General features: G+C 31.1%; 1 protein-coding gene across 1 annotated transcript in view; it reads left to right on the top strand.

Moving 5' to 3' along the window:
• Positions 1-12,468, top strand: part of LOC132719096 (deleted in malignant brain tumors 1 protein-like) — an 86,417-nt gene extending 73,949 nt beyond the window's left edge. The window contains exon 18 of the mRNA XM_060702840.1: positions 12,255-12,468. Within this exon, the coding sequence (XP_060558823.1) occupies positions 12,255-12,468 (214 nt within the window). The remainder of the gene's footprint in view (positions 1-12,254) is intronic.
• The last annotated feature ends 5,247 nt before the right edge of the window (positions 12,469-17,715 follow it).

Raw genomic sequence — 17,715 nt, forward strand, 5'->3', positions numbered from 1 at the left:
TATACCAAAGTTATCTTAATCATTTGTGTACTAAAATTGATGAAAATAAACAACCATGCATTTGCATATCTTCTTTTGTGTTAATTTTTCTTTAAATGATTCAATATTCATTAACTGCAAAGTATAAGTATGTATATTTTCTTTATACTATACTAGCATATTGCTTATTTTGAATCATTAGCATGTTTTGTTTGGAACTTAGAAATGTCAGGAAGTAATGTGAAGGGTTTCACACTGAAAAATTAAAGTTAAACAACCTAAAAGTATAAAGTTGTTACAACCTCTGGAATGTATAGGTAAGGTTGGTCATAAACAGTAAGTCTGTTAATATTTTCCTATATCCTCAAGCACTCTAAGCACTCGCACTTTTTTATAACATTGAATAGCAAAGAACTCGTTGCCAGTCATTAGCTTGTAAACTTGTAAATTTCATGATTTAAGTTATTATTGTAATCATTGTTAAGTTAAGTTAAGGGAATCATTCCCTTTATGTCAAAAATATTTTACTCAATGAATCACTTAGTAAACAGACTCATATCGTTAACATGTCTTACATTTTTCTCTCCTAAACAACATTAAGACGCAATGCCTTATTGTTTTCTACAAAAGTTATTTAATCATGCCGTTGAGGTCAAAATTAGTCCGGGTTTATTGGCCATTTAGTTAAAATGGACTTATTTATTTTACGTGCCTTAAAGGTCTTCTCTTCCGAAACTACAATGCTCAAAGCGTATAAAATTGTAATGGCATATAACATAACATTGGGGAACTATCCTTTTGGAATCAAAATTTTTTTCACTCTCAGCTTTCACTCTAAGATTGTATAATTTCTACAAAAAACATAAATTAAGGTGCTTGAACCAAATGTTAAAAACAAAATGTGATATTATTACTTTTTTTAACAAAAGGTAAAGGAGAGAAATATAAATAGACGTTCAAACTTTTATGTCACTGTGCATATAAATTATGCATTAATAAGACCAAAAATAAAAGTCATTGAAACATCAGTCTAGACTAGATTGTATATATTAAATATTTCCACTGAAGTCTTCCGATTTTTCAAACGCGTGTGTATTGGGCAAAGTAATTATTTTTCCAACATAGTCACTTTAAAGGAACAAATGATAATAAATGCAACATATATGTTTAACTTATTTTATTTATGGTTGGCATAAAATTTCCGTCATGACTGGTCATTAAGTAACATAAAGTTAATAGAGTTTGAACCTTTATATAAAATAGAATATTATAAAATAGGTTTTGCTTCGTCATCGATTGCAAAAACCTGTAATTTTATGTTAGATTTTCGCCATATCGACGGCTAAATAAGAGCATTAAATATTCCAGACAATCTGTTATAGAATAATATTAACAATTACATGTATATCAATTATAATATTATATGACTAATGCTCATATCCTAACAGTTGGAAGTGACATTTTATATATTGCTTATATATGCTTCGGTAGCTTAATATGATTATTTAGATATAATCAATTAAAATTATGTTTCGAAAAAGAGACAATGTGCTGACAAATGCCAGATATGATATACACTTGATATCCGAAGCTTATAAAATATGTTTTATAAATATTATCAATAAAAATTAGTTAAATTTTGAAAAGAATGATACAGCCATTTGTATATATAAATACATTTATCAAGCATATCACGATCAAAACTGCCATAGAATGTCTAGGACATTCCAAACCAGAACAATTACTCAACAGGTTTGATCGTATATTCGTCTTAGGAATACTGGCCGCCTACGTAAAACCCCTTTTTTAAGAGGAACCGTAGCATCCGTTGGCATGCACGGAGGAAACCTCCTCAGACTTTTCCTCGGAATAAAGAACAACGGACCTGCTCAGATATGTCAGTAAACATATAAAATACAAAATACATACAGCTCAATAAAGAGAAACGTTCTTTATAAGAAAAAATATTATTTTAATTAAATAGTAGTGTGATATATAATGTAAGTAAACTTGCTTGAAACCATGTATAACAATGTAATGATATGATAATAACCATTATATCAATACTTTTTTAAAGATAATATGTGTTTTATTTACACATGGGTTAATTTAATTAACAGTGTTTTGTTTTGTACCGACATCGGTTACAGGTTATCTAATGACTATTCTATAAACATCCGAAAGTCAGTTGCATCCCACAGGTGTTCGAAACGTTTATGCTTATGCACAGGCCAGTTAAATGTATGTTTTGAACCGACGTCGGATTCAAATGATAGGGGTCTGGCAGTCGACGTTGGTAAATTTCCGGATGTCGCAAAACAAATATTGACTGTTGAAATGATAATTCCAGCCATGACGAAGAAGGGCTTAGTACTGCGGCGGTCATTATTACCTGAAAACAGAAAAAAGAGACAACAGCAAAGCAAATGGGAAGGGTGGGTGGGTATTTTTCCGTGTTAGTTCACGGCAGCTTCTGGAGCTCGGAGACTGGATCGAAAAGGAATTTGCAGAAGCGTGCTCGGTTTATATACCCAGTCTACTAAGCATGCGCGAACGAGATTGAATGACTTGTTAGGAGAGGAGCCAAATATACAGGTCATTGCAAAAATACTGTGACGTATAGTGTAAAAATAAAGAGTTTAAACTCAAGCGCTTAAACTGAATATTATATTTCCAACATAGTCACTTTAAAGGAACAAATGATAATAAATGCAACATATATGTTTAACTTATTTTATTTATGGTTTGCATAAAATTTCCGTCATGACTGGTCATTAAGTAACATAAAGTTAATAGAGTTTGAACCTTTATATAAAATAGAATATTATAAAATAGGTTTTGCTTCGTCATCGATTGCAAAAACCTGTAATTTTATGTTAGATTTTCGCCAAAGGGGTCTCGAAGAATTGAGAGAGCATTCCGCCAACAGCGGGCTAACATAAACCAAAATAAATGACTCAGTCATGACGATTCAATTGCAGATGCTGGTGTGTTTAAGCATACACCACGAGCGAAATTTAATTAACGTAGTATCGTGACCAGACAGGAGTTAATGGCACCATCTACTCAAAAAGATCACGGGGTTTTAAAACTTTATCAAAAATCCCTATTTCTAATAAAGTTTGTACTATTTTGTATGTCACTATAGATACGTTCCACCAAAAACAACAGCCATATATCTATAAGAATGTCGCAAAAAATCTGAGACTGAATTAATTAAGTGCTTGGAAAGATGTTGCACAACCGTAGGAAATTTTATATTTATTTAGGCTTAAAAGAAAGTGTCTTCTTCATCAGCAGTCGCTGACGAAGAAGAACCCATTTGAATCACACCGTAATGTTCAAGCAAATATGCAGGTAGATTTAAATAAGAAGATACTAAATTGTAGGCTCTATGAAATGAAATGCACATGTCACACAAAAACTTCACATACAAGAGCACATGCCACACAAAACGAAAAACTAATGAAAAGTGTCTTTACTAGAGATGAGCCAACCAACCATGCAAGGAATTGGGTCACCGGAAAACCTATTTTTAAACATGTTATAACGAATTTGTTCTTAACAACGATACAATTTTGTTACATATTATTTTTATTGGTATTTTTTACGTGAGTTACCTGCAATGAAAAATGTCCTCATACTTGGCCAAAATTCACCAATAAATGTAGAAAATTACATTATTGTATTTGGGAAAATGCAGCTATAAATGTTCAAAATTCCATGAATATCTTTGTGTAATTTGCACCCATATATGTTCAAAATTATGAAATATAAGCGGGTAAACTGCACCCATAATAAAAATATATCTGGGTAAACTGCACACAAAAGTGCAATAAGTCTGGGTAAACTGCACCCATGTTCAATCTGATAGAAATATATCTGGGTAAACTGCACCCATATGATAATAGAAATAAATCTGGGTAAACTACACCCATAATAAAATACATCTGGGTAAACTGCATCCATAATAAAATATATCTGGGTAAACTGCACCCATGTTCAATATGATAATCTGATAGAAATATATCTGGGTAAACTGCACCCATAATAAAATATATCTGGGTAAACTGCACCCATTATGATTTTTTTTACCTAGGGTGATATATTAATTATTAAGTGAAGTTAAATTACTGCATTGTAATCCGTCGACGGTATCACAAATACAGTTAAATGTGGGTAAACTGCACCCATAATTATATTTATTATAGACACTGCAAATTTAAACCCAAAGGCGGACTGCCGGCCCAATATATCTTTACGGGCAATTGGCAGAACCTTTTGTTTCTCTTTATAATTTTGAAAGCAGTGTCTTCCTTAGTTAGAAACACCCTGTTATCAAATTCACTTAAAATACTACTATAAACATATATTGTACAAGAATTATATGAGCTGAACGAATATTTGACGGCTATCTACCTTTTACTTAACTACATGTACAACTGGATACAGAGCCTATTCTGAATTAGTTGGGTTTAATGTTATTAAAAACATATGCTTATAAATTTAATGCAATTTACATTAAAGCTGCACTCCCCCAGATGAAATCAAAATATTTCAAGAAAATCAAACATAAGAAAAAAACTTTGATTTATAAGAAAAATAAAAGATTCAAAACTGAAGTAATATCTTTATAATATGCAATATGTTTTGCAGTATTTTCCATCATATTTCTACTGCGTTACTAACGCAATGAGGGTTATTTAATATATTTTGACTTCTTTTATTTTGCTGAATTATATAGGTTGTAAGTGCTGTATCCAATTTTTTTTTTCATGAAAATTTGCATGAATCTGGAGGCATGCTGTTTTAAATTAAATGGCATGAAAGTACAGTCATTGAAGCTATATCATTTGTATTGGGATATCTATTAAAGATACAAGTGTATATCATCAATACGTTTCCTTTTATATTTTGCCGTTTAAGCGATGCTAATAAACGTACCAATACACTCTAGATCATTTGTGTGCGGTTAAAAAACGGACATTTTGCCTATAGTTAATTAATAAATATATCATTATAGTCAAACATGTACTTTTTAGTTAGTTGTTTCAAGATGGAAATTGGATATTGTCAGTAACGCGTGACGAAAAGTAGAGAATTACTTCAAACTGAAGGCATAAATATTTCTTAAGTAATTTATTAGATTTTCTAAGTAAGTTTACGTTTAATTTCTAGTCCAAACTAGTATTCTTCAACCTCGATATGCTACTGTCACACAATGAATTGCTTTGTATTATAAACAAGGCTTTATAGTTTACATTAGGTAATTGAGGCAAATGCAACAACGTTAGTGACGTGCGTATTGTTGCAAAAGCAGGTAACTATGTCATTTATATCAGTTTATGTAAGACTGAGGGTGGCTATATTAAAACAGAACCGAAAATAAACATATCACTTAATTCCAGATTTTCTGTAGCCCGAGGATGACGAACTAATTGAAAATTAACTAATATTTCTACTTCCGGTTAAATATCTGAAGAAATGCTTAAAGATCCTGTATGTTTTGTAATTGATATTGTTACACTTGCAAAAATTTATATATGTATATAATTATGCAAATAAAACAATTTTCAAACATCAAAGAATAAGAAAAATGTGTACTGCAAACATTTGTGCATATTACATTTAATCAATAAATTATATGCATTCATTTCTTTTTGGAAAATTTGAGTTTATTATAGGAAATACATTTCTAATTACCTCCCTTTATTTACATAAAATGTTAAATTTGGTAATATCGTTATAAATAATACTTATTGGAACTTACAATATTGACAGATCTTAATTTGAGCATCATATTTAGGAATAAAACCATGAAAAAAAAAATTAAACAGGATCTTTAATGGTATTGGAGGGAAGCCTAGATGCCTGTTGTGGTTAATCCGGGAATAGCCATAATGGCTATTCCCGGAATAACCTTGACCATTGAAAACGTATCATTGAATCAACAATAGTATTCTGTATTGAACATATATTTTATTATTATTTTTTTTTTTAGTGTTTATTTCTAAGATAAACAATATTAGATGAAAGCAAATTTCATCACACGTTCATTTATTCTTCATGGGTCCATATATTTTGTCTATTTGACAATTTCATATTTCTCAGCAGTATTTATTATAATATTATTTTTATTTTTCACATCGTTTCCAAACAATGTATACATGCAACAATTCCACTTGGTACGAATTCTTAAAAGAAAATTTCTCAAGAAATGTTATTCTCCCCTTAAGCCATGCCGTTAATTACCAATGATCGCCTTTAATGTAAAATTCAAAAACTTATTTAACCTTAACTCATTAAAATTGATACGACGAAACCGTTGAGCAATAGCATCCATACCATTTAATCATTATTGTCATTCTTATTATTATTAATATTATAATAATTATTATTACTTTTTTTCTTTTTTGCATTTAGTAATAAAACTCAAAACTGATGCTCACACTCAAGACCATGAAATTGTGCAAATTATGCTGAGGAATTCGGATGGTTTAGTTTTCGGCGTCGATTTCAGTCACTTAATATGTAAATACTTAACTAAACGTCACATGTTATAATGTAAGAAAACCCAAATCCTAACCTAATGACAGAAAGTCATAGGTTTAAACTACTGCGATATGAACGATATCTTTAAAATTTTAGAAATTATTGCTCGACTTTGAAAATGAAAATTGTGCAACCCGAACCTTTAAAATGGCAAATGTTTATTTACAATTAATGTTCCTGCAAAAGATGAATGCAGATTTAATATCCAAATAGGCATATTCTCTAGACTGAGCGTAGATCTAGTTCATGTTAACTCGAATGTATTGTAATATAGACATAATTTTACATCTCTGGAAGACAGGGGAAATGTTCAAAAAAGTTAAAGAATAATATTGTGATGACTAGATGTAAGTGAATCAATAGTCAAATGATTTCCTATTTTAAATCATTAATTGACTTTTCTTTTTCCTGTCTCCCCCAATATTATTATTGTCATTTTATGAATTAAAGGTCCTTGGTGTCTCATAACTTAAAGGTACTCGACTGAAGAGATTTTTGACATGACAGTACTGGAAATATTTATTTTAAAATTATCGTTTTATTTAATACAGATATAGATAATTACTAATGTGCAAAATTACAAAAATTCCATCACTACGTTTTTTTTTGTTTTTTTTTTTTTAATTGGTCTTTCTATTCCCAGCTATCTATGTAACGTTATTTGTGTGTGTGTGTGTGTGTGTGTGTGTGTGTTGGTGCGTTGGTGCGTGCGTGCGTGCGTGCGTGGACTTATGACCTCGGCCGAGTACCCCTAAACCGACGTGTAAAATAATGTAAAAGGTATCCGCCAAAGTTTAAAACATTTTCTTACAGTTGTGACAGTTGCTTTTAAGAATATTTTATGTTAAATACCGACATTTTGTTAATATTCTGCATTTTTGAAGAACTCTTCTGTAATAAAGAATATATGCGTATTTAATTGATAATGTCATTTTTGTCACAAACAGCATAGATTAAATTTTAACTATAATTTGTATTTAAAAACAGTGACGTCACCTGTCTATCGGTTAATCTGTATCAACAATTAGCTTGATTTAGGCATCACAACTTCTGCTGGTTTTACCGACTTCTGTGTTCTGTTCTGGTGCCATTGTCTAGAACATAATGTTGACCAGTCTCTTCAAAGAAACCTTGACAGCCAGAAAACTTGTGACAGGTTAGGTTCTCGTTTGGCATAGCCCCTTCGGCTACTTTAAAAAAAACACAAAAATGAAGTCTTTTTGCCATGTTTGTTCAGAAACGCTACATAATTTTTCTTTCTCCAATATTTTTCCGTGTTAGTTCACGGCAGCTTCTGGAGCTCGGAGACTGGATCGAATAGGAATTTGCAGAAGCTTGCTCGGTTTATATACCCAGTCTACTAAGCATGCGCGAACGAGATTGAATGACTTGTTAGGAGGAGGAGCCAAATATACAGGTCATTGCAAAAATACTGTGACGTATAGTGTAAAAATAAAGAGTTTAAACTCAAGCGCTTAAACTGAATATTATAGATGTTTAGATCTGTTAATCAAATTTAATTCATATGGAGGTTTGATTTTACAATATAAAATTGGCCAGGTTTGTTTGATATTGTAATGCATAATCAGCCTTTAAAGGTAAAAAGAGACACCTTTAACGAAAATAATATAGGGGAAAGTGAAATATAAACCACACCGCATTTCAGAATGCAAACTCACTACCAATAATTTTCTGTCATGTGTTAACTATGTTTAGTAAACCAGAAGACGCATAATGTCTTTTAAAAATGAAATGATTTATTTTACGGTTGTAACAACATTGTAATCTGCCAATTGCAGACAAAGAAATAACAAACAAAATTGATTTGGGAAAAAGTTGTGACTTTATTTAGCATTTGGTGCAACTAAATGTCAATTAAGGTATGATCCACCTAATGCATTACCTCCACTTTGAAGAGTATTCAAATAGGCTAGAACTACTGTCAACTGCATTGTAACTGAGGGGCGTGGGTTCAAGCCCCAGAAGCGGCAACTTTTTTTCTCTCTTTTTTTTTCTTTGAACATTATTTGTGTCTCTCATATCACTCTTGAGAAGAAAAAAGTGTTTCATTTTAATTATGAAATTATTATTGGTATTTATTGGCTAAATTATGCCATTTTTTATCAAATATGGTACCTGATATTTTCAAAGTCTAATAAAATAAAAACTAGACAGTTAAAGTATTCTATATTTGACAAGCTCAACAAATATACTTTTAAGAAAATTTATGCAAACTTTGAAAACAGCCCCTGATTTGAGTAAATTTTAGGGTTATTTTGAATAAGGCCCTCCAAGTAAAATTGATCAAACAAGTACTTAAAATGGGTGGGGTAGGGTAACATTTTTATATGCACATATTTCAAACATTTTGAGTAGAAACAATAATTTTGCTGGGTCATTTGTGAGCTGAATGCTATTATTTGTTTCTCAAAAAATTTTTCATAATGATTATAAAATAGAATATTTATATTTTCTCATTTCTGAAAAAGAGCCCTTCTAATAGCCAAGTTTAACTTAAGAAAAACCTCCATAACTCGTAAACCATACGGTAAACTTTGTTTAAATTTTGCATTCTTGTGTCTTTTAAGGTATATAACTGACCTATGTTGTCAATTTTATAGTTCCTTATAGTGTCCATTAGGGGGCTCATACCTTAAAACGAAATATGATAGAAAATGTAATGATAAAATATGACATACAAATGTCGATTTTACTTTTATTAGGCGGATTCATACATACATTTATTTTTATAATGAATTGGAATTTAAACAGTCTAGTTACATTCTGTATCAGTATTACAATAACGGTTTTCATATGCCGACATAATTATATGCGATTGCATGACAAAAGTAGTTTTCTTGGCTATAAGAATCATGGCAAAATGTAATCAAGTTTGCTCATATGAATTTGATTGACCCCTTTTACGGACAGCTAAAGCTAAAATTAGAAATACCTTTAAACATCTATTTTTACAGAACTAATTGATGGATGGACACCAAACTTTGTCTGTAGCATTCATATGTAGTATTTTATCAATTTTGCTCATATTGTTTTGATTGGCCCCTTTTAGGGGTCTCTAAAGGTTAAAATAGAAAAAAACATTTGATATCTTCTTCTACAGAAATAATAGATGGATGATCACCAAACTTTGTCTGTAGCATGGGGTAGTCTGTTATCAATTTGCTCATATTAATTTGATTGGCCCGTTTTAGAGGCCGCTAAAGCTAAAAAAAAAAGAAAAAAAAACCTTTAAATGCTTCTTCTACAGACCTAATTGATGGATGAACACCAAACTTTGTCTGTAGCATTCTGGTGTGGTTTTAATCAAATGTGCTCATATTATTTTGATTGGCCCCTTTTAAAGGCCGTTAAAGCTAAAAAAAAGAAAAACCTTTAAACGTTTTTTCTACAGAACTAATTGATCGATGATCACCAAACTTTGTCTGTAGCATTCTTAGGTAGTCTTAATCAAGTTTGCTCAGATTAATTTGTTTGGCCCCTTTTAAGCTAAAGCGTCATGCATTTCTTCAAATTATTGTTTAAACATATTCCTTGCTCAAATTTATTATTAGAAAATATTGACAATTGATATTTCGAACACTGAAAAGCAGTTGTTTCTGGTAAGCGACTCTTTATCTTTACATTTTCAATTCTTTCACGAAAATTAGCATGAATCTGTAGCATGGTTCTTTGATATGATAAATTCAAATTAAAGCAGAATATATGTGCGAGAACCGTCCCATTTATAGAAAGTTCTACATTCGATGCTTTATAGCCAGTAATGTACCTTTTATCATAACTAATCCTTAGTGCAATTATAGATGTGAAATACGAGTAGAAAGAAAATAAGCAGTTTATAGCGGAAAATGATGACCGACCATGTGTAAATAGCCTAATTACCTCAACGGCATGTGTATTAAATTTAGTTGATAACTTTCAGCCTTAAACCATACCATGCCGCTATTCCAGATCGTTTTCCGCTTGAATGATGTATTTTCACATTATAAGAGACAATCCTTTTGGTTATGATACATAGGAATACAAGAAAATTAGTTAAATACATGTTTACATATCAATTCTGTACGGTCAGTCATAGGATAGTGTCCTGAAACTTATATAAATTATTTAATTTATAACTAGCAAGAATGAAAAAGGCAATAAACAAAACGAAAAATAAAAAAATCGAATCCAAAGCCATTAATTATAACATTTTATAAGCAATGATTTTTTAGCTAATCACGGACTTTTATTCAAGTTTTTTTTTTTCGTAAAAACGAAATATTAATTCGAAAAAAAAATATTTCGTAATTACGAAATATTAATTCGTAAAAACGAATAATTATTTTGTAAAAACGAAATGTTAATTCTTAACTTATATTTCGTTTTTACAAAATCAATCCTGTGAATTACAATAGACATGACACAACAGCATCAATCTTGTCTGCTTAATAACTTAATACCTATTACATTTACTGTCTTTATATAAAGAGAGGGAAGAGGCCAGGGAGGCTCTTGCCAGTAGATAACCCCAATTGATTTGCGGGTCATTTGTCACAGTCAAGGTCACAATGACCTTGATCCTAAAAATCATGCAGGGCCTTTTCCAGCTATTTTGGGAAATGGTCCTTGGTTTAAATTTGGAGAAATTATGTGTCATTTTGTGAAATAACTAATTAAATTCCTGACTAAATATAAGCCAGGTTAACACAGTATAAATAGTCATTTTATTTTCTTATACCTTAACGGGACGGTATAACAGTACTGTACATAACTCAAAATAATCGCTTACTGACTGAGTTGCGGCGATAAGCATGAGAGTACAGGCGATAAAACAATTCGGTTTATGGGGTTCAAATCCAAACTCGGACATTTTTTTCTGTTTTCGTTTTATCTATTTTATTAAGTTTTTGAAATAATATATCATGTTTTTATGATTGCACGGTGTCCATGCATCGATGTTAAAGAAATTTGATTCTTAGTCCAGCCCTTTTAAGTTATACTAATGTGTATGATAAAAAGACAAAAAACGAATTATATATCAATCGTACAAACAAACTAATATTTCGTAAATACGAATCAATATTTCGTAAAAACGAATTATTATTTCGTATAAACGAATTAAAATGTCGTAATTACGAATTGATATTTCGAAAAAAAAACGAATTATTATTACGTAAAAAAAAAAGAATTAATATTTCGTTGTCACGAATTGATATTTTGTTAAAACAAACTAAGTCCTGGGAGAAAATGTGGAAAATGTCACCTTAGGGGTTTCGTATTTACAATTACGAATTAAGGCAAATGAAATACTTATCTTAATATCAGATGTTTGAATCGGCATATTTTAACCGTATCAGCTACCAAATAGAAACATCGTGAACGATGTGACTACGTTAGAATTTAAACTTGAAGTAATAAAATTAAGTTGCCAGATAATATGCACGGGATTCACGTGGCAGGATTAAAGGTGTAAATTTTCAGACCAGTTTTATTCAATTTTAGACAAGTGTTGAGACCGCCATGCATTGATAGCCCACAAAATTGAAACGATTTATTTCTTAAAAGAAAATAAATCCACTTAATTAGCAAAGCAATTGATCTACGTTTTGATTCTCAAAATAAATGTATGCATTTTCTATGTAAATCATGTGGTGATTCAAGTGATTGACTAATTTTGTATATGTTGTGATAAATATCGACAATTAAATGACATATTATTTTAGTTCTGATCCCGTGGTATATGGGTCCGCACACTACGGCGCCGGAATATTGCCAATACATTTGGATGATGTAAAATGTACAGGCTCTGAATCAAGCTTATTTGATTGTCCGCATAGAGGTTGGGGATCAAATAATTGTGGTCATGGTGATGATGTCGGCATATATTGTGTACCAAGAGGTAATCTTTCTAATAATTATAGTTTATATGAAATATGATGTAAGAATAAAAATTTTTTAAGTTATATAAAAACCCATTTCGTAAAATGAAAAGTTAAAAAAACCCGATTTTTTTTGTAAAAATTGTCAGGGTACAATTTTGGGAAATTTAAAATTTTAAAAAAAAAAATTAAGACGGTTTAAATTTTGAAATAAAAATTTAAACGGGAAAAAAATTTCCTGCCCCCGGGCTTTATTTTTTATTTTTAAAATTTCCCCAGTACAAATTGTCTCCCTATTTGACGTATGACTAATTTTTTGACAAGTTTTATAATTATCATTTTTCATGAAATTCCCCTTCATATGTAATAAGGTGGTAAATCGCTCAACACGACATTGTGCATAGATTATTACAATTTAAAGGTAGTTTTAGAAAATTGTGATTATTTGCACAAAAGGGTCAATTTTTCTGGGCAAATATTCATTTCAATATGCTAATACAAACACTTCTGCGATGCCGTTTCGTGTTTGTGTAGTGGCGGACAACAAATAAAATCATATATTCCGGTTAAGGTTCAATCGGTTTGACCACTCTGATACTGTAATAGCTGTCTATTTAAAAGTTCACCACTGTAATAACTTCAAATTCGACAAAACTAATGCATAGAGTAGCTAGCTTTTATATATAACTTTTAGGAAAAGACAATAATCTTCTAAATACCAATATCTCATAAAGCACTGAATGTTTGTTAAAATACTCAAGTTTAGTATATGACAGACACAGAAATTCTCAATTTCCGGATTGGGTTCTATCGGTTTCACCCCTAAGGCATCTTAATTTTTGTAAATAAATATCTCTGCTGTTTTGTCTAAAAAGTCAACAAAATTAAAATACAAGATAGCTCGCTTTTTATACATATTTTCTCAGAGAAAGGGCAATGCCACATAAAGCATTGAAATAGAAAAAAATATTGTTAAAGCTTGATGTTGTTTCTAATTATTGCAAATCTGTGTATGCAATACTGTTTAACCGGAGGAGACTTTATGTTTTTACTCCGTCCGTCCGTCAGTTCGCCCACAAAACTGGATCCTGTGAGAACGCAAAAAGTGCTGACAATAATTTTAAAATGCTTGATATAAAGATAGAAGGCAAGCTGGAGTTTATGCACGTCTTTTCCCTTTCTTCCTATGTTGTTATGACAAAAATATACTGAAAATATGGCAAATTTAACACATAACGAAAAATTTCCCTAAATTTTTTTTTATGAAATTTTAAAATATGGGAAAATTTGGCAGTTTTTCAAAAATTATGCACGTTTTTTGAAAACTTATTAAAAAATGGGGTTCCCTTGGTAAAAAATAGATTTTTAAATAAAATCAAATATAACAATACTTGTGATTTCTCAAAAAGTACTGAAATACTTTAATGACACTTAAAATATGGATAGATGGCAGAATGGATATTAAACTTGACCTTAGGGAGTATATTGAGAGCTCTTCTTCTCACCACGGGTCGGTTTCTGATTTCAGTTTACGATTTTTCACTAAGTTCTTTATTTCTTAAGGTATTTATTTCAAATTTCAAATATATTTTTCTGATAATCAACCACATCATAGGTGACAAGGTTTACATTTCTAGCACAAAAATTATCATAATTACCTAACCACATCTCCCCTTGAACTTACAATTGTAGTGAAAAAATGTTGTTGTTTCTTATAGCTTCTTTTTTTTCTTAATGTTTCTTCTTCAAACTTCATATAATTTAAATGTATCTTGTTATCACTCAAATTATTTGTTAGAAGGTTTAATACTTTAGCTTGACAATTTCCAAAATGTCGTCCCCCCTTGGCCTTTTATTTCATATTTTATTGATTATTTTTTACTCAAAGTTTTCATTTCTTATAGCATTTACTTCAAACTCCCACATCATAATAATTTACAAGTGGTATGATTCTAGCGTCAGTATTTCTTAAATTATCTTCTCCTTGAACTTTGATTTTTTTCTTATTCATTCTTTAACTTTCTTATTTCTTCATTGATTTATTTCAAATTTAAAATATATATTCATTTTAACATCTGCATCATATGTGATTAGATTTATAAATCATGGGTTTTCATGATTATCTTATTTTGAAATTGAAATCTATTTCATTTGTTTAATTTGTTTAATTTGTTACTTGAAAATAATTATTTTTTCACTATTCTTCTTGATGACTATAAATAGTGTCTTCTTTAAACTTAAGAGATCATTGTTCTTTGTTTCAATATCATTATGTATGACAATGTTTATAAGTCTAGCATCTTTATTTGGAGATCGATCTCCTCTTTAGTTTAAGAATTTTGCTTTTGAAAATGTTATATTCTTGTAACAACCAGGGATGTTTAAAAATTTATTCAAAATTGTCACCATTAAGGAGTCCGACAGTCCAAATAGTATCCTTCAAAAACTTCTAAAGTGACAAAAGAAACCCTACACAAGTATCTTGTTAGTCAAACAAAAGGATTTTTAGAAGTATAGATGTTTTGTTAGACTGTTGGACTAATCATAAAAATAATACATATCGTTGGCGGGATGAAAAAAAGCGCATGACGTTAACGTTTTCGTCGCTGTGAAAGAAAAAAGAAATGCGCTGTCGTGTGCAGCTTTGACGAAATTTAATAGGATTTTTAAAATAGATCTTAATTGATACATTGCATGTACCTAACTAAGATTAGCTTTAAGAATTTATTACATTTATCCAAAACTTATTCTTATTAACTATTACACTATGGATCCATTTGCTTTTTATGCCCCCGAAGGGAGACATATTAAAATCGCATTATCCGTCCGTCTGTCTCTCTGTCTGCCTGTCTGCCTGTTCATCCGTCTGTTTGGCCGGGTCCCCACTTTCCCCATTTTTTTACCCGTTGGGTTTCCCCCGGAACTTTTTGTTAAAACCCTTTTTTTTTTTTTTGTCCATACATTTATGGGGTTTTGAATTCAAGTTGGCACAAATATCTACCACATCAAGACGAGGTCTCACGTCAAAAAACCACATTCGTGTCAGGACACTGTAACTTTGTCATGCATCGAAGGATTTGAAAATAACAAGGCATAAATGTCTACCACACCAAGTCGACATATCGCGTTCAAGACCCATGTCCCTACCTTCAAGGCCAAGGTCACAGTTTGAAGGTTCTCAATCTCTCGAGAAGAGTTTGAAGATACACATTCATGTCCGGACTGTAACTTTGTCATGCATGGAAGGATTTTAAAATAATTTGGCACAAATTTCTACCACATCAAGACGATGTGTCGGGCTAAGACATATGTTCTTCTGTCCGTCTGCGTGTCTGCACTTACACAACAATAATGTTATGTCTGTAACTTTGTCATGCATTGAGGGATTTTGAAATAACTCGGAACAAATGTCTATCTCCTGACAACATTCTGCCGCGTCCAAGAACTACGTTTCTTCTTCAAAGGTCAAGGTCAGACTTAAATTTTGAAGGTTCACGCTATCACAATTATAGGTACACATATTTGTGTCTGGACTATAACTTTGTCCTGCATTGAAGAGTTCAAAAATAACTTCGCACAAGTGTAAACCACATCAAGATGACGTGTTGTGTGTAAGACCAATACTCCTTCCTCCAATGTAAAGGTCACTCTAATAATTTGAAGGTACTATGCTCATAAGAAGAGCTTGAAGGTATACATTAGTTTCCAAACTGTAACATTGTCATGCATTGAAGGATTTTAAAATAATTTGGCATAAATGTCTAACACATCAGGATGATGTGTCGCATCAAAGACCCTTGTCCCAAGGTGTTAAGTTTGCTATAAATGGCACTTCATTTCACATGAACAATATTAAGCAATAAGTTACTTTCATTCTCCTTTATTTTCATATTATCTACATGCTTAAGAAACCTTTTCGGGGGCATTCGTCACTTATCAAGGAATTTTAGGCAACGTTAAACGAAAACTAAAACATTTTATTTATTTCTCACATCTTATTTGTTTTGTAACATATGATTTTATCACTAACAGTTTTATTTTATCAAATGATATAAAGAAATGTAACATGCTTTTGCCTTCAACTTTAAGAGGCATATGATTTAACGCCCTCTCCCGGCACACACACAATTAAAACAAACAACAGTTTAATAGCCATAACGTTTGAGTTTTTAACACTCTTATGGTGAATGACATCCGGGATTTTCCGATAAAAGGAAACCTTATGGTACTAGAACATATCAATAACCAAATGGGTTATAAAGCATCGATCTTTATTGCGTACAGCGGTAATACTTTAAAAACATTTTAGTATGTTTTTGACTTCAACGCTTATTCAGACTGCGCCACATGCGCATAAATATGCTTGCTTAAATATGCATGTGGTGAGCATAATATGTTTGATTGTAATATTCCTTTCTTCCTTGTAAAGAGGATATATTATGCATTAATATATTGTTGTTATATGAACATTTGATAACATTTAATATTTTTTGCAAAATGGCTTAATTCTGGATATTTCTGGATCATCCCTAGTATGCACTTCATTTTGATTTTATCATCTTTCGTTCATTCCAAGAAAGTCTTACTTTCTGTACCTCTGTCATATCGTCTGTACAACATATCTGGATTCTGTCAACACTCTGAATATACATGTCAATGTTTAGATTTATATTGGCTAGGGTAAAGAATAGTATTTTCTGTGACAAGCTCTTTTTAAAATGCATCAAATACATTATATACTTAAGAATAACTTCTAAATGAGAAACTACTTTGATTTCTATTTGTTTATTTTAATAACTTTTATCACATACTTACGGTGGCACATATGTGACATTTGTGCGTTTCTATTTATCTTGTGCGCACGAGATACTATGTCTTGGCCACAAAACAAAATTAAGTTGGTGTGCACGAGATAACTATGTCCTGGAGTCGTGGGGAAACGAGAAAATTAAGTGGTGCGAAACTGGAAATACTTAGTCGTGGCCACGATTTACAAAAGGCGTTCCTTGCGTACCACTTTATTATCTCATGCGAATGACATTTAGTCACTCGGCCACGTTTATAGTATCTGCATTTGGTATTAAGAAAATGAATAAAAATACAACCCACATTTCATTCTCTGTGCCACGTCTTACTGGCTACAGAAAATTCAATAAGTATTTGCAAATTACTGCTCAGGTACAAACTATTTCAAATAGTACATTAATTTATTATTGTTTGAAAATTTTAGTTTTTCTTTAAAGTTCGATTTTGGTTGACGCGGTCAATCAATATGAAGGTAGTAACTTTGGAAGCTATTTGGCAT

This window comes from Ruditapes philippinarum, unplaced genomic scaffold (assembly GCF_026571515.1).
Source record: "Ruditapes philippinarum isolate M1 unplaced genomic scaffold, ASM2657151v2 ctg517_1_1_1_1, whole genome shotgun sequence".
NCBI lineage: Eukaryota > Metazoa > Mollusca > Bivalvia > Venerida > Veneridae > Ruditapes > Ruditapes philippinarum.